Below are 23,420 nucleotides of genomic sequence, written 5' to 3' on the forward strand. Positions count from 1 at the left end.
ATTATTATCAAGCATATCAAATATTTCTTAATTATTTGCATCAATTGCACATTACTTCAGTTCAGTAAAATCGTTTAAATCTCTCCCCAGTCAAATATTTTTCACCATCCAAGCATTACTCTGCCGTGTCCCTTGGGACTGTTTCCCACAACTTCCCTATTTTATTCGCAAACCTATTCTAGATTGATAGCTGTGAACCTCAGCGCGACCGCAATCGTAAACTAAACTTATAGTGACTGGCGAATATTTACTACCCTTCCTATGACCACTATTTTAATTTGACCTCTATCCGGACCCTGCGATTTAATTCGTTGGTAGTGAAATGCTAATTCTATGTGGTGTGAAGGGTCAGGCTAAAATGGGCGGTTGGTCAGAATAGAGACTCAGTGTAAGCCACTAATACCACGAAGTGGGGCGTAAAGTCATCTGTTTTGCTGACCTACTATTTATTTTATTCTTTTATTTAACTTGTTTAGATTTTTACAATAAGCATACCTACGTTTATTTAGGGACTTAAATTTAGATCAATATAAAACTGCTTGCCTCTGTTTATGTTCAAATCTTCAAAATGTTTTACTTTTTGATCTATCTATTGGCAGATGGCGCTTAACTTTACGATTAATTACAACAATAAATTAGTATAAAACAAACCTACGAGTTATAAAGTGTTATAACTGTAATAACAAACAATCAGTAAGGAAATATAGACAAGCCTGAAACCCTCGAGACTGAAGTCATTTACAAAGCTTCTTAACAAAATGCTAATAAGAAACGTCACAACTAATTAAACGTGGACTGTTCAGAACAATTTATGAGAGTGATTATTGCAAAGTAAAATAGAGAACCTGTATAAATATAAAGACAAATAATTCATTTTAATTTGTTTCTTCGTGGAAAATAAAATCACTGTCTTGTAGATTTAACGGAATGACATTGTTATTTTGTAGGATTACTTTGCCCTAAATAATGCCGGAAAAATAAAGCATGATATTATGTGCTAGGAAAAAATACTAGAAAGAATTGGCACTACTGCCATATCAGTTTTCGCCTAATAAAAACACAGGTAAGCGCTGCTGTGCTCCGGTTTAAAGTGTAGCAAGGAGATAAATTTAATTAAAACTGCATGAATAAGCTTCCATTTTTCAGGGAAGTATCTTTTATCTATGGTATAAAACACCTTTGCTGGAATACATCCATTAAACGAGTTAAGTACATATTTATGTGAATATAACTTGTACTTAGCAACGCTTAATACAATTAATGATTCTATTTTAATTGAATCAGGATTTCGGAACCAATTAGTAGGATTCTGGACTAATTGAATTCATGACGTTTAACGGGTGGTGCGCTGTTTATTAATTAAAACAAACGTGCTGATTGATGGGTGGATGAATTCTGTTATAATTAATTTGATGCTTAAATCTGACATATGTAGCTCAAAATTCCTAAGTTTGATGATGGGATTTAGATCCGTATTATTTGGTACTGAAAGGTCTGAGATTAATGGCGTAGGTGTAGATTAATAGGCTAGTCCGGCATATAAAAGTGGAATAAATTTCCGGTAACATTAGTCAAGGACCGCTTGGCATAAGGCATAAGGTAACGTTAAGGTAAGGTTAATAAATTGAGGGATTGGTACACTATTTTAGGTTTCGTTTGAGCCGATACATGCAAGGATTTAGAAGCACACACTTATAATGAAATAGTACGAATTGGCTTCTTACATTCAGAGACACGATTTCCCAGTCAATTAAGTTTGACAGTGGCCGGATTATATAATTTCTAATACGGAAAACAAAATAAAAAATCCTCCAACTTACTCATCAGGGGTAGCAACGCATTCGTGGGCAACCTCCGGTAGGAATATGATCTTATCTGTAATTGATTACAGATGTTTATTGACGGCAGTAGCTACTTAAGTGGACTGCATGTTCGTTTGCACTATAATATATAAAAAAAACCTTAATACCTTAAATACTTAAGCCTTATAAAGAAGAAAGTTAGATTATTGTCAAAGATGTAAAAAAAAAAGAAATCCGTACATTACCACTTTTTATACAACAATATCGATACTTATATCGTATCGCTGATAAAACCCATTTATGTAGAGACCAGACTCAAATGTAGTATTAGTGTAAAACCCGAAGATTTATAACAACCCTGTCGGTTCCGGACCACATAAAAGCCAAGATAAATTCACTTATTCAGTGAATACTGTGAATCCATTAGTATTTGTATAAGGGTCCTTTGTGTAAATAATAGGTAAAACCAATAGATGACTTTTTGGCTATTATTTGCAGGATTATGGCGAATTCGTAACGATACGAACGTACTCGTATCTTGCTTGTTCTATGGAATCAAATCAATGATCATTAAAAAGGTAGAATAATCAATATTAATATTAGGAGTATAAAAGGGATGATCTGGTCTTTGTTATCGATAAACTTTGAATTTTGAGTAAAGTGTCTTGATTTTAATAATTATTTTTCTATGTTCTAAGATTACGTATTTGGGACAATATTTTAGTCAACGTAGCTATCTAATATTTCTATAAGGTATCGACCTTACCACCCAGACTGTTTTTTGGTTATATAGTTAAGTATATTAATATAATTATACTAGTGGTGGTTTTAAAGAAATAATATGACAATTGTCGAAAATTGGTCTTACCAACTCCCAAACTCTCGTGGGCTCTTGGACAACAACTTTGCTAAAGATCATCACTTGATCAAATGCATAGTTTCCGATTCTATAACTACTCACGAATCAAAAATTAATTAAAACCTTTTCCCACGGACTAAATTGTGAATCTAAACCATTCTCAAGTCCCCTTGAACACACACAACAAATTTCATCAAAATCAGTCCAGTCCTTTAGGAGGAGTTCAGTGACACACCCACACATAAGAAAAATAAAGATTTCTTAACTAATTGTACAAGGTATATCGATACAATTGCAATAGGTGGCAAATAGCAGAAATCCAGAGATTTATGTCCACGAGACCGTCTGGCCCAGACCGCATAAAAGCGGGTGATAAATTCATTAATTCAGTGGAAACGGTGGGAATCCATTAGCGCTGCGGTGCCACTGGATTAAATACATGTGCAATTAGATATAAACAATGGATGGGTTCCGTATTTATAAGGGACCCAAGGAAATAAACTATACATTTCTATCACTATCTATGTTGATTTGATTTTTTTTTGTTTATCGATTATCAATAAATATGGATTTGGCCCTGAAGGCCTATTTAAAAAAATTACCCTGTATACAAGAGAGATACATATTAGATACAAGTTTTCTGTAGTTACATCCTTACATTTAGAATTTCAGGAAAATTCCATAATAAGAGTAAATAATGTATATAAGTGTAAGCGTGGTATAACAAAACATTTATGAACCTTACCAATAAATGAAAATTAATATACCTTATCTAATTTTGACATAGAGCGAAATTAGATCTCCGTCTCACAGCTTACTATAATAATACCTATTATTTTACGTGAAAAAAGATATAACTTTAGATCAAATTTCGTGCTCATTTTCCTCATCACATCTACAAACAAAAAAGAAAAACATCACTAAATAGGTATATAAAACAATCCATTTGTAAGACGATATAGTTGGACGTTAAATTGTTCCCGCTTATCCCAATTGTAAACGGTTGTCCAGACACCCATTTGTCACAGTTGGAGGTAGATAATTGAATTAGATGGCCCTTGTCCGACCGCACGCCACTAAACAATAGATTGTTATGACAGCACAGTCCTCAACCCACTCTAAAGTTACGAGCAAATTGATCGTAGAATAAACACGTTGAATGTAACTAGACTCAAATAAAGACATTCAAATCCATGTAATAATGTACATATAATCCATGTAATAAATATTGAAGGTACCATGTATAAATCCATGTGTAAATATTGAACCCCTTGTGGTTCGACTCCGGCGGCGCCACCGCCACACCTATTTCTGCCTAATAACAACAGTATTAAGCGCTGCTGTGTTCCGGTTTGAAGGGCGTGGTAAGTGAGACATACTTTTCCGAGACGTTCCAGCTTATTCCTCAAGGGTACTGGCGATCTGTGGCCGATCTCAGGTAGGAATATTATCCTATCTGGAGTTAATGACAGATGTTTATGGGCGACAGTAGCCACTTACGATCAGATGGACTGCATGCTCTCGCAAAAAAAAATCTGAAGTAAGTTTACTACTACGGTTTTGTTATGTACTTTTATCGCTATAGTTGGTTCGAGTCTTTTTCAGAAGTGGGGTTAATGCCAGAGTTCATAGCGCCGACAAAGTTCAGATTTATATTCCTACGCTTTTAAGATGATTATAGAGAAGTCTCCAATATTTTCAATGGACATAATTTCTAAACTGAAATGTGTTTGAGATTCAATCCAAGATCAAATTTAAGTAAGTCGTTTTAGGCACTCTATTTTAAGATTTCTACTGTCTGTTAAAAAAATTAAACTGTCTGAGACGCTGAAAACGCTGAAACCATTGCACCTAGAATTTTGTAATTTTGCCCATTTTTTTATGCAGATGAGCACTAATTAAATAATAAAATCCCTCTCTCCTCTTTAAGAGCTTAGTAGGGGATGAAAGCTTCTTATCAATGAGCTGGTTAAATAATTTACTTATTTTTAATTTTTAATTTATCTGTGTCACAGTAACACATGAGTTGCTTAGAAATAAATATAGACTGAATATCATTATCATTAAACAGAATAAATGTGTTCATATTATAACGTTAATTTAAAACGTAAAGGACCTACTTAAAATGACATTGATAATGAGTAATCTACCCTTTTAGAGACAAAGGAGCGCCATTTGGCATGACAATCTTAATTCGAAGTTTAAATAAGACATTATATTATTTTGAATCAAAATTTTCAATGTTAATGAAATTTAAGTTAATCAACTTTCAAAACAAGTCTCGTAATTTGGAAAATAAATGGAAGAATATTTCAAGTTTTGCGTATGTATTTTATTACTACTAGAAGCCTTGTATTTTCTAGACTAGCTGTGCATGCGGCTTTATATATGCAGGTCACTAAATTTGTACAAGATGATGATTTTCATCTTTGATGAGTACAATGGAAAGATACTTCACCGCCTTGAAATTGAATGAAGCCACAAAAGGATGATTTTATCATTTATTTGTTGAATTCTTGACAAATAAAAAACATTTTTAGAGAAAATTTACGTAGAAATAACCAATACTACGTAACTTACGTAATAAATAAATAAGTATTTGAAACATTTTAGGGACATTTGAGAACGGAGACGTGACAAAACTTTATTTACGCAACAATTTCAATTCTCAAAACTGGTTACGCTTTCTTGTGAGGAGAGATCGATCTATGTACTCTACTCATCTAAGGTTTTCATAAAGATTTCATATAAATAATTGTGGTAAAACTGTAGTGGCCACAAATACTAACTTATTTCGCTAAGATTGCGTTTCTATCCCTGAGGACTAAGTTAAAACATTTTAGGCAACGCCCTTTATTGATAAAATTAATCCAATTTTTTTGCTTACTAAAGATCGACATTTGACAATTTGTGCCTTCTAGAAATTCTCAATTCTTAATTTTGGCTTAATTTTTCGTTTTTGTCGTGTCGTAAAACATATTCATACGTAGACAGATATACGTACCATATATAGATATGGATACTAGCCTTCAAAATAAGGAAAAGGTAGCCTTCAAAATATGCAAGAATTGTACTCTTGAAAGGCTTATTAATGTGAAGATTGGGTACCCGTGCCCTTCGAGAGACGTTTTTGACCACATCAGCAAATCATTATTCTGCGAAATCGAGAGTTTGGAGTGCCCTTTTGCACAAAATTGGGTTGACCCTTATCGCCCGCGGCAAACACTTAGCTGTATATGACGATGCCCTTTTCGGCCGATCTGCCCGATTTGAACAAAAGTAGTCCCCAAATGGAAGGGCTTCTGAATAGACCCAAATACGGCATCACTTGTTTGTGATTTCGAGAAATGTTTATACACGTATTATGAAAATGTTAGTTATTGAAGAATGTAGGTAGAGATTATTGAGGCTTGAAATAAATTGAGATATAACCCAATTACGAGAGAGAAAATGACACCCACATTATAAGTTATTAGATACTGCAAAAATACAAAAACATAAGCATTTACTCCCACAACTATTCATCAATCTATCTAAGTTTTGATTACCAAAGATCAAAGGCACTAATTTGATACATTGCGATTATTACTAACGGGCGTTACACCTAGATAACAAAAATGTTAATCTCGGAATCTTCTTCGAAACAAAAATGTTATCTTTATGGTTTTTATTGCTTCCACAGATTTTGTATTTTTGTATAATTCTTTGTGTTCGGACTAAGCCTCCGCTGTTTCTCCGTCTGGCATAGGGTTCTATCACCTGAACCGTAACTTGAGATTTTTACAAAGTATGTATAACGGTGGCTGCTATAATAACAAATAATAAATATACTAAAAATAAAAAAGTTAACAATAAGTAGGGGTATATACTCGTACATACAAGCAACTAATTCGCTTTATCTATTGAACCGTGAAAGGTAGACTTTAAAATTTACACAATGTATTTGCTTCAAAGGGTGCAATAATAAAAAAATACTAAAAATAAGCAAAATTAAAATAAATTGTTCGACGGAATCCTTGTGTGAGTTCGAATTCCAATTGGCCAATTGTTTAAAGTAAACTCACCAGTAATATTGAGCACGACGCGTTCCCCGTGCGTAGCAACGATCCTCCACTCGCAGCGCTCGGGCGCGGCGGGCGGCGTCTCCGTGCCCCAGCCCGGCGAGTTGAACCAGCCCGAGTTGCCCAGGAATGTCTTGCCGCACTCTGGTGATTAGTGATACATTAGGTGGGAGAAATCAGGAAAACTTCACAAAAACAATGACCGCTAAGGGAAGGTATCAAGTCTAACAGTTGTTTATGAAGGCAGTGAAGAATTGCAATATTCTTGGTTGGATGTTGGAGGGATTTGGTTTAGAGGATGTGGTAAGCCAAACCTTTACAAAATGGCAAAACTAGTAGACTTGACGGGAGGAATCACCTCCACACATGTTTTTAACCTGAAACAGCTCTTGTTTCGGGGAGAGGGTGTCCAATGTTCATGTCGGCTGCCTTACATATGTTTCAGGTGAAATCTAATCTAATCATGATTTATAAAACTGGGCTAAAATCTAAGTAAGTATTACCTAAAAGTATCTTTAACTTAAGAAGGATTTCTATAAATTTTAATAAACAATTATTTCATACAATGGGAAAGTATGTATTACAATATAGCATACTTACTTGCACACTTGTAAAGTAAGTTCGTCTGAGCTATATCGCTCGAGCTGAGCCTCACTCTCTGCCCGATCTCCGGTCTTTTCTTCCCGTGCACTTCTAGAGGAAGGATCGTGTCCAAATAGGTCCCCTTGCTAAACGTGTTCCTGGCGTAGTGCATTATTGAGTCGTAGTCATAGGTCTGCCCCAGCGAGTTCACTTCTTCGTCTGTTAGCTTGTTGAAGTTGTATTCTTGTCCTGGAAACAAAATTAAGGGAATTAAATTATGGTGTTTCTCTGTTTTAAGTGTTATTAAATTTTGACAGCTTATATCTACAGTTATAATAAGGTGGCTATAGTATTTTATACACTTTAAAGAAGTAATCTGAATTGGGGCTATGTGCTGATGCATGCAGATCCCCTTAAATTTGGAAGAGATCCATGCTCAGCAGTAGGACATTGGAGTAGGAAAATGCATATTGATTTATTAATTCGTACGTACAAATTTATAGGTTAAAGAAATAAGTTTTAAATAAAACAGGTATCGTAGAAAATAACAATGTTAAAATGAATTCCCATTGAATTGGCAATAAGACTTGTCCTAACAATAACCTCAAATCTACCGTAAAATGACTTAACAAGTGTATTTTCGGCATAGCCTGTGACGATGTCAGCATCAAAGACTACCAAAAATACAATACGAATAACGCTATGCAAGACAGACGACAGGCAAAAGAGATATTATACCTACAGATATTCTTAAAATATTCAAGTATGAAATAGACGAATGTAAATAATTTAGCACACACGTTGAAACTAGCAAAAACAAATAGACAGTATTAAATTCCTCGCATCCCGCCCACCTGATCTGGAGAACCAGCGGAAAATTAATTTCAAACTTTTGAGTATCTAATCCACGCTTTCAAGTTGCATAAGACTTTAATTGATAGCGAAACTCGAGTCTATGCAAACAGTATTAAATTTAGAACTTATTAATAGTATTTATTTGTATGAAATTCTTTTTTTAAAATATAAATTGTGTTTTAATTTTGCAAATAATTATAAATATTATGTTTGTGTTTAGTTTTACTTTCTTGCCCTTGCTATATTAGATACAAATTGTTAAACAAAACATTATCAATGTTACACAGTATTATTTTTGTAGGTATATTTTATAGAATTATGAATAAATATTTTATGTTTGGAAATCTTTTTATCTCTTTTGTGTGTAGGGCTATTTACTAGTTTGATGAAATCATAGTATGTATTGAATACACGATTTGTAGATTTTTTAACAAGCAGACATAATGCCTAGTCAATTAAATAATCAAAAATATTTATTCAACGTTAATTAAATGTCCTACCGCGTCAAAAGTTTTCCTTACGAAAAAGAAGTGGCGCAAGAAACTCCTTCCACTTTATCTATCTGGCCGACCGTGAGTCAATTTATACGTCCGTCTATGCATCCGTCCATACATCCCTTCATCCATTTATCTACCAGTTCTTAGCAGTGGTGGGTTTATAAGATTCGTTATTACTTTCCTTTATATAGGAGAATTTCACGCAGTCATCATATCATCACTATTCATATTTCTGATCAATCATTAGCAATAACTCCTCTCCTACTCTTCTCTACTTCTTTTCATAGCTACATTCATCTTCCAAAGATTAGCAAAATTCTAACGCTATAAATTTTCAAAGTACGGAAACTATTGAGCAAAGATATGCACCGTTTGGGCGGTTTAATGGGCGGACATGATAAAGGGTGCTGAGCTTTTATCTCTGCAGATTTAGAACGAATTGCAGAACTATTAGGACTACAAATAAGTTTCCGCCGTTTTTCATCAAAAATTAAATATTTATTATAACAGAACGGTAGTTTAAATTTATTCAAAGTTTAAATATTCCAGTTTAAATTGTCCATCACTTGCAACTACTTTTTCCCATCTCTCAGGCAACATTCGGATCCCACGTCTGAAGAGCTCCTTATCTTTTGAGGCTATCCACGAATCAACCCAATTTTTGGTATCTTCATATGTTGTGAACCGCTGCTCCGACGGGACATGAGCCATGGACCGGAACAGGTGATAGTCGGACGGTGCAATGTCTGGTGAATACGGCGGGTGCGGTAACATTTCCCAATCAAGTGTTACAAATACTTTTTCACGGGAACCGCTACATGTGGACGCGCCTTGTCATGTAGGAGAATAATTTTGTCGTGTCTAGAATACTATTGAGGGCGTTTTTCCTTCAGAACTCGGCTCAATCTCATCAATTGTGTACGATAGAGAGCTCCAGTAATTGTTTCGCTCGGATTAAGCAACTCATAATACACTACACCCAGCTGATTCCACCAAATACACAGCATGAGTTTTTTTCCGTGAATATTGGGTTTTGGTGTTGATGTTGACGTGTGGCCAGGTAATCCCTATGATATTTTTCTTTTTGGATTATCATAATGTATCCATTTCTCATCACCAGTTACGATACGATGTAAAAAAACCTTTTTTTATGTCTAGCTTGCAGTATTTCACTTAAGCATAATCGGCGTTCAATATCTCTTGGCTTTAATTCGTACGGAACCGAATTTCCTTGTTTATGAATCATTCCTATTGATTTTAAACGATGTGAGACCGCTTTCTGAGTGACTTCTAATGTTAGAGCAAGATTCTTTTGTGTTTAAGATGAATCTTCCTCCACTAATTTCTCCAATTCTGCATCCTCGTAAATTTTTGGCCTTCCACTGCGATCTTTGTCTTTTACATCGAAATCACAGTTTTTAAACTTTTGAAACCACTCACGACACGTTCTCTCACTCTCACCATATGCGTCTACAAGCAATCGACGCGCCTCAGCAGCAGATTTTTTCAAATTAAAGAAGTAAACTAAAATTTCCCGCAAATGACGCTCACTTGGCTCAAATGTGGACATTTTCAAATAACAAAAATTATATTTTACAAATATGAAATTAATGATATTAATAGATTATGTTGTTCTTGAATAACCAACTAATTTTTAAGCCGGGTATCATTTGCGTAAGCTAACGAGAACTTTGTACCACACCATCTACATTGAAACGGCGGAAACTTATTTGTACTCCTATGTAGAAACAAAGGAATTACTAACGATCACCCTTCTGGACGATTTTAAATTCAGAATAGAATAATTTGTTGAAAGAATATTTACATTAATGTTATTTGCGTGAAAATCGCCTAAAAAATAAGCATATACCTAATATTCGTTATGATAAAATTGTTTATTACGGTCTATGGATATTTTACCACCATATTTTATCATACCATACCACCCTTAATCTATTGAAGTATAAAATAAATATTGATTTTAAAAGTATTTTATATAATTGTATATTACCATAAGACACGAAATCGAAGAAAAATTGCGGAGAAATATCGTTTCATTCGTAAATGATCTAAAAACTACTCTTTTTTAATATTTTTCAAACATGAAAATAGATGACAGTGACAATTTCAATTGTCAAAACTGGTAACATTTTCTTGTTAGGAGTACTATCTTTACTAATCTATGGCTAAAAGTAATGAAAATAAAACCATGTTAATAAACGTATGATTAATTTAAAATCCTGTTTATTTTTATTTTAACAGAGGATGAGTTTTAAATAAACAATTTCAATTGAATCCACGTTTTATGTACGTGCATAAACAATTAATTTGATTCAATTAATTAATTGTTCATTCCTAATATCGTTTAGTTAGAACAACTGCGCAAACATAGTTCCATAACAGATAACAACAATGTTCTAATATGATTACAATTTCAAATTCGACCCCGGCAACTCGGAAATGATTCCCCAACTAATATAGGACAAGAAGGAGCCTCTCTAACAGAGATCGGGGTTCAAAACTCGACATTAAACTAGATTTAACTTCATAACAATATGCTTTGATTTGAATACCTCTCTGCACCGGTACAGAGGAAATTTAACTTGGGCTCTATTGTTTTAGTGCTGAGTCTTGCTTGCTTAAGACCGTCCTTAGAGTCGAGCCTTGCAAAGCTCGAATGCCTAGGATATCGGCGTGCTTAGAAGGCATTCGGTTTTAGTCGCAAGCTGTAACGATGGCCCACATTTAAGTACTGTTTTCCATTGACCTCCAGGAAATAAATTGGCTGGATAACTTTAATTACATTTTCCTTGTGACCTACTAAAGTTGATGCTCTTAACTAAATATTATTAATTCTATTGGTTAATTTGTACAAAGAAATGAATTTGAGATGTTTGTTGGTACTCAAAATAAAAAGCATTTTCTAAAAATATAATGTACAATTGTATTAACTTATTTGCAATAGGTATACCAAAAAGTGCTTATTAACGGCTAATTTTGAAACTTCATAATCGATTGGGATTTGATTGAGAGGAAATTAGTTTTAAAGTGAAAATGAGTTTTAAAGGCAACATAGATTGTATTTTTACTCAGAAAATATTTAAAATTCAACAATTCAATATTTCTTTATTAATTTAATTTTATTACTTTATATATATTTATTTATATTCAATTCAATATTTAAATTTATTACACTTAAACATCGGAAAACTCTTGTTCAAGAAGTGCAAAATACAAATGTTGGAAATAAGGATATAGGTCATGTAAGCACTTACATACACAACATAACACCTTCTGTACACAGTGCGTAACCCATCTCTCACATAACGAAGGATTGCGACACTTGACCCAAATTTGTCAGTCGCGATCTATCTCAATCTTTACGAATGCTAAGTGCGAGGTATGAGTACGGCCCAATGTGTAGCTGTGGCACTATGTAGGTATTTTCTTGGGTGCTTTTCCTGTCGCGCAAGTTTTTACATGGCTATATGGGTCTTATCGTTTCATACGCATAATATTATGCACACAGGTTTCGAAGAGACTGCCATGACTTAATTCTAAATTTCCGAATGCTATGTACGAAAATAGTTACTCGTAGGCCACTGATTAGTAGTAATAAAGAAATATAAAGGATTACAAGGAGTAATCCTTTTGAAAGGTGGTAGAACCATATAGTTCGACCAGGAAGGTACCACCGCCACTAAAGTAGTACTACCGCCGTAAAGTAGTTCTGCATTTCTATAGAAGGATGGGGAAATCTGCTGACTTGCATATGAGTAAGTATATGAGCCGACGGTCTTATGCTCGACTACAGGTATTTTATATGGAGTCGATGACAGGTCCAAATGCTGCATAGCCTACGATATTCTTTGTTACAATTTAGAAATATGGCTATGGAAGACTTTATCTTTTTGTTTTTAGATAAATACCACGTGTCACAAAGTACTTATAATTGCCAAACAGTCTACACAGACTATGTCCTCGGTCTCTTATAGACAGTCGTGCTCACATTGAAGAAGTCACATCTTGACATGTGACACACAAAGTTCGCGCCGGAAGGAAAGCAAGGTCGCTTCCTGTTTATTATACTTTGATGTCTTGTTTGATTGTACTTTGATTAAGCCTTTTATGTCTGGCTTTGGCATTGGCAAATACGTTGGTAGCTTAGATTATAGGATTTGTAGGACATCGTCAAAGGAAAGGGTAAGTTTTTGAACTCGCTCCCAACTTTTAAGGAGATTGCTTATTTTGCGAAAAAGCCGTAAACGTAATACGTAAACGTACAAAGTTATGTGCGTTTTAGAAATCAGTTTTAAAGGTGGTAGAACCATTTTGGTTGAATTTTGGTGGCACCTCCGTCACGCCATACCTTTATCTGCCTGTGTTTGCGTTTGGAAGGTGTGTTAAGGGAGAAATATTTATTTGAGGCATTCTAACTTCTTTTGTACGGGTTGCAACGCATCTGTGGCCGACCTCATGTAGGACTTTAATCCTAAGTAGGGTTGATTACATTCTGTTAATGGATGGCAGTAAATATTAGGTGCTCATTTGCTACTTAGATGTTATTAAAAAAATCATTACTTGATTTGACGGTGAAGTAAAACGTAAATTAAATTACATTCAAAAACAGTTCTGTAGAATCCAATTACGAACAAATAGCATTCGAGTTTGAAAAGTTTGTATAAGTGCTGCAGGCTACAATGTAGTGGCGTGTATACAGCGCAGCGCTAACGAGGTGTCGTGTTCACGCGTGCTAATAGCACTTACAATTACCTAGATTAGCCGCTACCTTGTATTTTAGGGTTGTCTACAAAGTAGATTATAGTTTAAAAACTATAAACCACGTTAAAATCACACAAGGAAAATAGTTACTTCTGATTCCTGACGGTCCTGGTGAGGAGAATGGGATAAAATTATTAAAATCGTGTATTGTCATCCGTTTTTGATATTTTTTCAAAATTAAATTAAATCGATTAAAACAGACTTTTTGGTCCAAAAGATCGATACTCCGATTAATCGATCTTAGATCGTCATCCCTAGTTCTCGTGGGATTTCCGGGATAAAAACTACCCTATGTCCTTTCTCGGGTCTCAGACTATATTTGTACAAAATTTCATTAAAATCGGTTTTGTGGTTTAGGTGTGAAGAAGAGACAGACAGACAAAGTTACTTTCGGATTTATAATATTAGTAAGTATACTAAATGGATTCGGCATGAAAATTTGGACAGTGAAGTGGAAAGTCTGGTCAACCCTGGACACCACTACTAGTGACCCAGTGCAAAGCTAATTCCGCGGGACTTCAAATGCGGCAGTTAATCACTAATTATTACATTACTGTGACCTTTGACCCGTTATCAGCGCGTTCGTTAGATGTTGTTCATTTCATGTTTTTGTTTGAGTGTCGATGACCTTGAGATAAGGGTATTGATGAGCTTATAATATCTGAACGATTTTTTATAATATACGAGTAGAAGTAGCAGCAGAGCATGCAGTCCACCTGATGTTAAGTGGCTACTGCCGCCCATGGGCATTTGTAATCAACCCCAGATAGGATTACATATTCCTACCTGAGGTTTACGACAGATGCGCTGCTACCCCTGAGGACTAAGCTGGACCGCCTTGGGAGAGTATGACACCCCCTCCCTTAAAAGTTCTACCACCTTCAAGTAGTATTTCTTATTTCACGGTAGAAGTTCGACTTGTTCCGAACTATGTTCCGACTATGTTCCGAACCAACAGTATAGTTTCTAGTTCAAATCTGAAAAAAAATCATTATTCTTTATATATATGAAATACATACACATTTATGTAGGACTACGTTGCTTTGAGTATTTAAAAAAACATTGTAAGTATTTCTCAATAAAATGCGAAGTCTCACTTCTTAAAGGATCAATGTTGCCAAAAACAAATATAATGTAGATTCCGAACTGTAGTCCTGTGTATAAAAACCAATATTAGTTGTCACTGCGGTAAAGTGTGTATCGTCGTTCCATAATATAGGTACCTACCTGTACCCTTACCATGAGTTTTCAAAACATCCCACAATTTTGCGTTACGTTTACTCAATCCATTATTATGTTCCGTTTGCTTCAGTAGACTGAGTAAACCTAACAATAAGTGCTCAAGTATTTTTGTCTACCTCACATGTTCACAAAAAAGAGAGACTAAACATAAAGCGCCATTTGTCAATTTAGTCATTTAATGTTACGTTACTGACACTATAGTTCTGATACAATCCGCTAGGGGCGCTGATTGGAAATTGTATGGGTAAATACGTGAACAAATACCAAAACAGTCATATTTGTTAAACGTAATAACTCATGGTAAGGGTACTGTTCGGATTGATGCGAACATTTCAATGCCAAATTCATATTCTGTCCCGTTGGGAAATTCCTGAACATCGCATGTACCTACTACTTGTCACAAACGACATGCCGAGTATTGCGTCTTTTAAAAAATCTACAATGTCATAGATTAGTAAAGATTACTCACTCCTAACAAGAAAATGTACCCAGTTTTGAGAATTGAAATAGTTGCGTAAAAGTTTTGCCACGTCTCCGTGCTAAAATGTCCCTAAAATATTTGAAATAATTATTTATTTATTACGTAAATTACGTAATTATTACGTAAATTAATTATTTATTCGTAAATTTTCTCTAAAAATGTTTTTATTTGTCAAGGATTCAAAAAAAGAACTTACTAAAATAAGCTGTTTGTGGCTTCATTCAATTTCAAGGCGGCGAAGTATCTTTACTAATCTATGTACAATGTACTAAAACTGTAATGATGTCCTTGGTTATTCATCACACGAAAGCTATAAGAATAATACGAGACTTCACATTATTACACTCTCTATATATTGTAAAAAAAAACAATTCAAAAATACCAGAAAATAATAATTCCTATCGTCTTAATTCATTACATAGTTAAATGAAACGTTATAAAAATCAATACACAATTTACGCAGAAAAAAGCAATATTAAGCGCAAAAGCAATTAACTACAATAAAAATGTTCCAAAATATTGTAATTGAATGCAAATGGAATTCACTATTAATAAATACACTTTTTAAATGAAAATAATCTGGAATTGCTTTACTTTCGAACGATGTGAGAGATAATTGTTTTTTTATAACTTTTTTGGAATACTACGTTTTTAATTGTAACGCGCTGCGCTTTATTTTCTACACCTATAGTATATGATAATAAATTCAGTTTTTTTTTTCACTACGCTGTTATACTGTTCGGACACTTAGACTATTCGATTCCCGAACACGCAGGCACGATGAATTTAAATTTCTTATACGTTTACGATACGGAACCACGTAAAGGATATTAGATATAGAAATTGTAGATAGGTTTTTTTTGTAAAGTAAAACAAAGTAATCTTTCTTTTGGAGTGTATACTTTAGACCTCAGGATTGTAAAGTAGGTACACTGCAAGTCTATTTTGGTTACTACCTAACATACCGTCAATAAGACTGCGTTCGTGACCTCACGAAGTAGGCCATACGAGAAAATCCCAGTTTTCTTGTCTCCGCCTGTTTCTGCTTGATAAGAGTTCTCGGGTTTATTTTGACGCTCTCAAGATTATGATCTTCGTTAAGACGCCGTGAAAACATGATTATCTTGTGGAGGCATGTGAGATGACATGCTGTGTTCAAAGGGTTCATATTACTACTGTTTGTCTGTGTTTGACGTTAAGTTTGATATTAATTAGATCAAAATTACATGGAGTTAGTTTATGACGGATTACAAGAGTCGTAGGAGTCAAGTAAAATGTTGGTGTTTAATATTACTATGAAGTAATAAAAAACTGGTTGGGAAACGAGGTTGGGATTATTTTCCAACCAACCAAAGCAATTGCTTTTGTAATAAATCTTGCCTTGCGTTTGCCTGGATTCGAGCCTAATAGCAGAGAGCTTTTAAACGAATATGAAATCGAATACATTTATTTACATTTATTGTTAGAATATTTAATAATAGTCAATTATACTATGTATAGTCCGCGCCAAACTGCTAGTCCGCTCCGAAGTTGTTGCGACCAGGTGTAGTCATACAATTTGCTATGGCGACGCAATTAATTTCGATATTCAGAGCGGACTAGCTGTTTTACGCGCACCATACGTATGTAAACTATAGTAGTAGGTGGTAGAACCCTTTGTGGTTCGATTCCGGCGGCACCACCGCCACACCTATTTCTACCTAATAATAGCAGTGTTACGCGCTGCTGTGTTCCGGTTTGAAGGGTGTGGTAAGGGAGACAAACTTTTCCGAGGCGTTCCAGATTAGTCCTCAGGGGTAGCGGCGCATCTGTGGCCGACTTCAGGTAGGAATATCTAATCCTATCTGGGGTTAATTACAGATGTCCATGGGCGGCAGTAGCCACTTACCGTCAGATGGACTGCATGCAGACGAGCATGCAGTCCATCTGCTACTCTTATATTATAAAAAAAAGTAACTTATAGCTTCCAAATTTTGACCGCTCTGATAAGTCACAACACTTGATGAGAGGTTAACAGACAGAATTGAGTGAGCACGCGAGGACAGTTAAAACAATTTGGGCCGAAATTAGGCGGAATACGCCGGAGACGTTTTAATTTTCGCAACCTCGCTACAGCTGACTTGAGTTATGACCGGATTGATGACAGTTTTCTTTTGAACAACGCCCCGAATTAAACTGTTTATTGCTAAGTTGAAACGATTTATTTTGAAAGAAACGCTCTGATGTTTTTAAGATTCATATCATTTCGTGCCTAATAGCCTAGTGGTTGAATCTCGACCTCTCAAACTAAATAACTTTTTTTAAATTCAAAGTATATTCTTTACAGAATTCTTTTTGAATACATCTACCGGCACTTCAAAGGTGTTTCGATATGAAGAAGAAGCGGTGAAAGAAACTCCATAACACACGTTTTTTTTTTTAATAAATGTTATTTACAACTTAGCGTTTAGCGCATAGCGTTTGTTTGTTTCAAGGGGTTCTCAATTCGAATTTAGAATCCTCTGATTTATCAAAGTTATGTACATATTAGAAAATTATCACTTGCTTTAATGGCGAAGGAAAACATCGTGAGGAACCTTGTACACCTGAGAAATTAGACGATTTCGGGATGAACTTAAGTGAATTTCAAGGTTCAGTCTTCAAATTACGCAAAGACAGTGTAGGCGAATAAGCCAGAGAAATCTTACCTTATAATAACAATTGCTTAATACCAGATCTAATTTATCACATCAATATTCAAAAGCAAAGTCACCATTTCTTGTTACCTATAGGCTTCTCGGAATATTATTTTGGCAGATTCAATTGATAGCGATTTGAATAATGAATTCAGGTATTTGTCTTAGAATATTTTGAAAAGAAAACCTTTTAAGCTATTGCATAGCTTTTATCGCGGGCTTTGAGCGCGGCGACCGAATCGAGAAATTCCGTAACGAAAATAAGTAACACCTTTTAACAACTCGGTTGCCTGGAGACTTGATATCCAACTATCAAGTCTCCAGGCAACCGAGTTGTTGACTGTCAATAGAAAAATATGGATATAATTGAATAAAGTATTATTTTACATTCCTTATTATTTTATTTGATATTGGCGACGAGATGTCGAATGAACTAAAAAACAATAAGGAAATACGAGCCACATTACGTGGGTTAATGAAACGAACCGAAAATTACATTTCGGGAATAGAAAAAATTGACATTGAAGAAATAAATATACGACTGAATTCTTTACAAGAAAATTTGAACAAATTCTACGCGATTCAAGAAAAAATTGAATGGCTTACAGAAGAAGAAAATTTAGAAGAGGAAATAAAATACAGGTACGAATTTGAAGAAATATATACAAAGCTAAAATTTAAATTTTTGAATGTACAAAAAGAAAATAATCGGCTAATACCTGAATGTTCTTTTATATCAGCAAGAGCGGAAGTTTATTTGATAAACTGTTAACTGTCAAGGCACGCTTGAGACGTACACCTAATACAAAAGAGTTATCACCTTATCATTTAATGTTCGGCAGAGAGGTAAGAACACTAAGAACCTATATGCATGCCTTATTTAAGAAATCCACCCCACTATCCAGATTACATTACAATGCACCGCCAACGCAGGAGTTCGGACAAGGTGATAAGGTACAAGTCCGCAGTTACACCAACCCAAGAGTTAAATGGGAGTTCGGAGTCGTCATCCGAAGATTAGGTAGACTCCATTATGAAGTCAGAACTGAAAATGGCATACTGGTGCGCCGTCACCTTGACCAAATGCTGCCAACGCCCCTGGTGGTGTAAGTGAAAATAGCGGTGGAGGACTGTTGGATATCAAGTCTCCAGGCAACCGAGTTGTTGACTGTCAATAGAAAAATATGGATATAATTGAATAAAGTATTATTTTACATTCCTTATTATTTTATTTGATAACCTTAATTCGTCAACTTGAACACAGATGGCAGTAATACACATTTTTTTTATAATCTGTGCAGAAATCTTAAAATTGCGTGAAGTATATTTTATATTCCCATTATAAAATTCAAAATTATATTACCATATTATCCAAATAATATGTTTTATCAACATAAGCTATGTTGAATTCTGGATTGATAAAATAACGTAAAAGAGTGTTTGTTATTTTTAAACGTACAATTACAACTGACAGACTTGACAGCACAAAATCAAAACGCCATTATGATTTATGGTACAAATAATTTGTGTACAAAGTGTTTTAAATATGAATAAACAAAGTGCATTTATTAATGAAAAATGCGATGTACCTGTAACATTCGGCCAAATGTCACAGGCACATCGCATTGATCCATTTATATTGCAGGTTGTTAATACTTTATGTCACTTATTAAATACTTTTCTATTTTATATTTTAGAATGTTCAGTCTTGCTTGAAGTTATGAAATGTCAGCTGATATTTGCAATGTCTTATATAATGGAGATATGATAAAATAGTGGATAAAGATGTATTAATGTAAATGTTGATGATTATGGAAGAATATATTGTATTTCTGGAATTCCTTCTGAGCGTTTTCATAGCATAAAAAATGCTATGCAATAGCTTTACCGCGGCAGTCTCCGAGTGCCACACGTATTTTTTTTGGTAAAGGTAAGATAAAGGTACTTATTGCTAGCGGCAATTTTTTAAAAATAGCCAAAAGATATAAAAGAAGTTTTATAAAACCTAATATGAAGTAACAATCATTTATTTGGAACCATAAATTGATGATTTGCTGTAATAAAATAATCGCGAGGAAACCTGTATTTTTTAATCCTATAAAAAAACAGGTACTAATCTACCAATTCAAGTTTGGCCAGCGTGCTGGATTATGGTCAAAACCCTTCTTATTATGTGATATGAAGCGTACTCAGCAGTGCAACGGTTATACCTCAGGTTTATGGCAAGATTGACGACAAGGTTAGCTAAAGAAACGTGTAATAGAACCACTCACCAGTCATGATATTGTCCCTGATGATCTGCACGTGATGGTCGCGGTCGGGCCGCGTGTGCTCGTGCCAGAAGCCGACCACGTGGCCCAGCTCGTGGACCACGATGCCGAATTTGTCGCAGTTCTTGCCGATCGAGATCGCTTGGGCGCCGTTACCGCGTTTGCCGACGAACGAACAACAGCTGGGGAAAATTATCAAATTTATAAAGGATCGAAGTCGGTTAAAAATTCAAATGAGAGATATCGAATATAATTAGAGTATATCATGTTAACGGAACAGATTAAAGAATTAAGAGCAGTGAACAAAATTGCAGGACTAATAAAAACAACTATTTGATTTGGCCAAGTTGCCAAGAGAAAAGCCAAAACCAAAGAGTTGGCAAAAAAAAATAAGAAAAAAAAATGGCAAATTTGTTTTTTTTAATTGTAGTATATATCAACAAAGGTTTAAACTTTAAACACCGCTAGAGATTGAAGTATACGTAGCTATTATTTCGTAGTTAAATTATTCGTAGCTATGGCGAAACTTCAAAAGAAGGAAGTCTACGCAGTAAAACGATGTTGTCTCCATGCAAATCGGTATCCGTCGCCATAAGCTAATGTCTTTTATTTTACCTCCTTTCAAGGACAATAAAAACTACTTTATGTGCAAATCACAGACTTAGTGCAGTCTTCCGGTGCCTCTAGTTTTTATTATGGAGAGATTGGAGAATTATACAAAATTGTCGACATTAATAATATGTGTGTCAAAGAAGTCGAAAAACGGTCCCTGTAGTTCATAGTTTTGTAGAAAACTCCGAAAAGGTATAATAAATGTAGAATAAATTACATACATAAATCTTAAGTGAGGTTAATAAATAAATATACGAATAAATAATAAATAAACGAATTTGAATTGTTTCATGTCGGGATGTCTGCCTTATCATACATTTCAAATGAAATTAAAGGAAATCTATTTCTGCTTTATTCTTACCCGCAAGGTCTTTCAGTAAAAACAATGTAGTCTCTATGTAAATCAGCGTCTCTCTCCACAAACTTAACACACGTGAAGTTCTCCCAATGCCTCATAGCTTGCTTGAAGAGGGACTTGTGAGCGCCGCTGAAGTTCCCGTCGATCTCGTAAGGGATCACACCGTTCTCCCATATCCGTTCTTTTCTGTTCGTCGCCGCTCGCGCTGTTCTGTGCTTTCTTGACTGAGGATTTAGTAAAATATTATTATATTTTACACACTAAAACAAGCTGTAAAGATGTTATATTGTCCATATTATATAATTTACATACGTGTAGAGTTTATTCAGTTTAACACATAGAAATATTATTAATTTTTATTTGAAAAAGAGTAATGTAAAGTAAAGTATGAGTTCGATGAGTTTGTTCGGGCGGTTTCTCACACTACTGCGTAGTAAATTTAGCATTATATCATTGCAGCAATACAGAATATAATAATATATATGCTTTTGTGATTCCTTGAGAATTAAATATTTCTTTGACAGTGAAACATCGTGAAAGTTATGAAGGAGTAGAACTTGACACTTCTTTTATAAGATTCTCCTACCTATTACTGGAAGAATAAATGAAGTACTGAAATAATGATAATTGCGAATGGTGAAGATAGACATAAATATAGAGTGTGACATACCTCGGTGTGGTTATAAAACTGACTCTCGGCGGCTTCGAGGTCTACGTCCGAGTCCCGAAAAAACCAGTCCTTAAACTGCTGGTTTTCTGGTTCAGTGCTATTTTCTTTAGGAGGCGGTTTAACTTCGAACCTCTCCTCAAACTCATGTTCTGGCAGTTCAAATTTTTTGTACACCTCTTCTCTGTCTTCGTGCCTTTTTTGGTGACGAAAAAACTTTTTCCGACTGAAATGTGATTGATCATGATTTTCGGCCGAAAATTTAAGTAAATTATGCCCCACTCGTTCGCTTGATTGGATGTTTCTTAACCTGTAAAATGTTACATTTTAAGGGTGATATTCTTAGTGGTTGTTTAGGTTACCTATAAACACAAGTGCCCATTTGTTGGTTGAATTACATAAAATACTTATTATATTTAATTCAAATTAAGAAACTCATAATAATATGCTCTGTTCAAATACATTGTTGTATGTAAGTTCTTACACTATTTCATCTATCTTCAGATCAGGTATTGTTGGTTTATATGTCTATTGTTATCCAATTCTCTTATCAGAAGTCTAACATTTTGCGAGCTAAAATACTGAAATAATGAAATCTTTCTAAGTAACCAAGAAAAATCTTCGCAGGCTTAATTTATTTCTTTACCTCGAAGTCTATGCCTATGGTGCTAACACTTGACCGCTTTCCCATGGAACGCCGGTGCCGGTAAGCCCTTTAAGGTACCACTTAGTTTCATAACAAGCATTACCTTAACTTAAAACTAAAAAAGGTTTTTTCAATCTCGCTACTTTAACTTTACAAGTGTATGCAGTAATGTTATTCATACATTGGTTACAGGGTTAAAATGTTGAAAGGAAAACTCGGAAATTTTATTGCAGTGCTCGAAGTAATTTAGCACCAGTAACGTAAACGATGGCGTTAGGGAAATCTAAACAACTTTGGATTGAAGACAATGTCAATATTTTTAGTTACATCATACTTAGAAATCACGATAGAATTATTTACAATACAAACATGTAGAAATAAAATAAGACATTATATTACCTAAAAATATTACTAAAGCAGTAATAATAATGTGTACAAAACATCTCCTAAATCACAATGGAAAATTTACTAAGACTTTGACGAGACATTCTAAAATAAAACATAAGTCTCTTGATTCTCTAGGGATCACAACAGACTTATAACTCAAAGTATTTTTATTTCAATGCCGTGTGTCATAAATGTGACTTAACTGTTAACAAAAGCATTACGCAATGAATGATAGATGAGGGAAACGACAAAGGAATACGAATAAATAAAGCGAAATAAGAATATAAGGAGAAAATAATGTAGCTGTTAAAAGGACCTTGAAAAGGATAATAAAACATCAATAAGTTATTATAATTTTCCACGACACTTTCTACATATCTCCAGCTGTTACTTGCGAATAAAATTACTTATGAGAATCAAATTTTAAGTCAGTGAAAATATTGATATAAATAATAGTAATACCTATTAATTAATATCTTTTCGAAAAATTATGTTTTAAATTTTCAGTTGAACGTTCCATATTTATATTTCGTGAGTAATCGATGGCCCCTTATAAAAGTAATATTTTCACTACCCAAAACATATAAACAAGACCTGCTTATTTTTTAAATTAAATTAAATTATTTATAACCTGATTGTTTAAT

At 34.4% G+C, this 23,420-nt stretch overlaps 1 protein-coding gene across 1 annotated transcript in view; it reads right to left on the reverse strand.

The window, feature by feature from the left end:
- Positions 1 to 23,420, reverse strand: part of tok (tolloid-like protein 1 tolkin) — a 111,865-nt gene that overhangs the window by 15,164 nt on the left and 73,281 nt on the right. The window contains exons 5-9 of the mRNA XM_073083377.1: positions 21,747 to 22,053; positions 21,080 to 21,300; positions 20,110 to 20,288; positions 7,323 to 7,553; positions 6,726 to 6,866 (exon numbers count right to left, since the gene is read on the reverse strand). Coding sequence (XP_072939478.1) covers positions 6,726 to 6,866; positions 7,323 to 7,553; positions 20,110 to 20,288; positions 21,080 to 21,300; positions 21,747 to 22,053 — 1,079 coding nt within the window. The remainder of the gene's footprint in view (positions 1 to 6,725; positions 6,867 to 7,322; positions 7,554 to 20,109; positions 20,289 to 21,079; positions 21,301 to 21,746; positions 22,054 to 23,420) is intronic.

The sequence above is a fragment of the Epargyreus clarus genome, unplaced genomic scaffold, assembly GCF_041222505.1.
Source record: "Epargyreus clarus isolate Ecla_fem2 unplaced genomic scaffold, WU_Ecla_fem_2.2 ptg000019l, whole genome shotgun sequence".
Classification (NCBI taxonomy): Eukaryota; Metazoa; Arthropoda; class Insecta; order Lepidoptera; family Hesperiidae; genus Epargyreus; species Epargyreus clarus.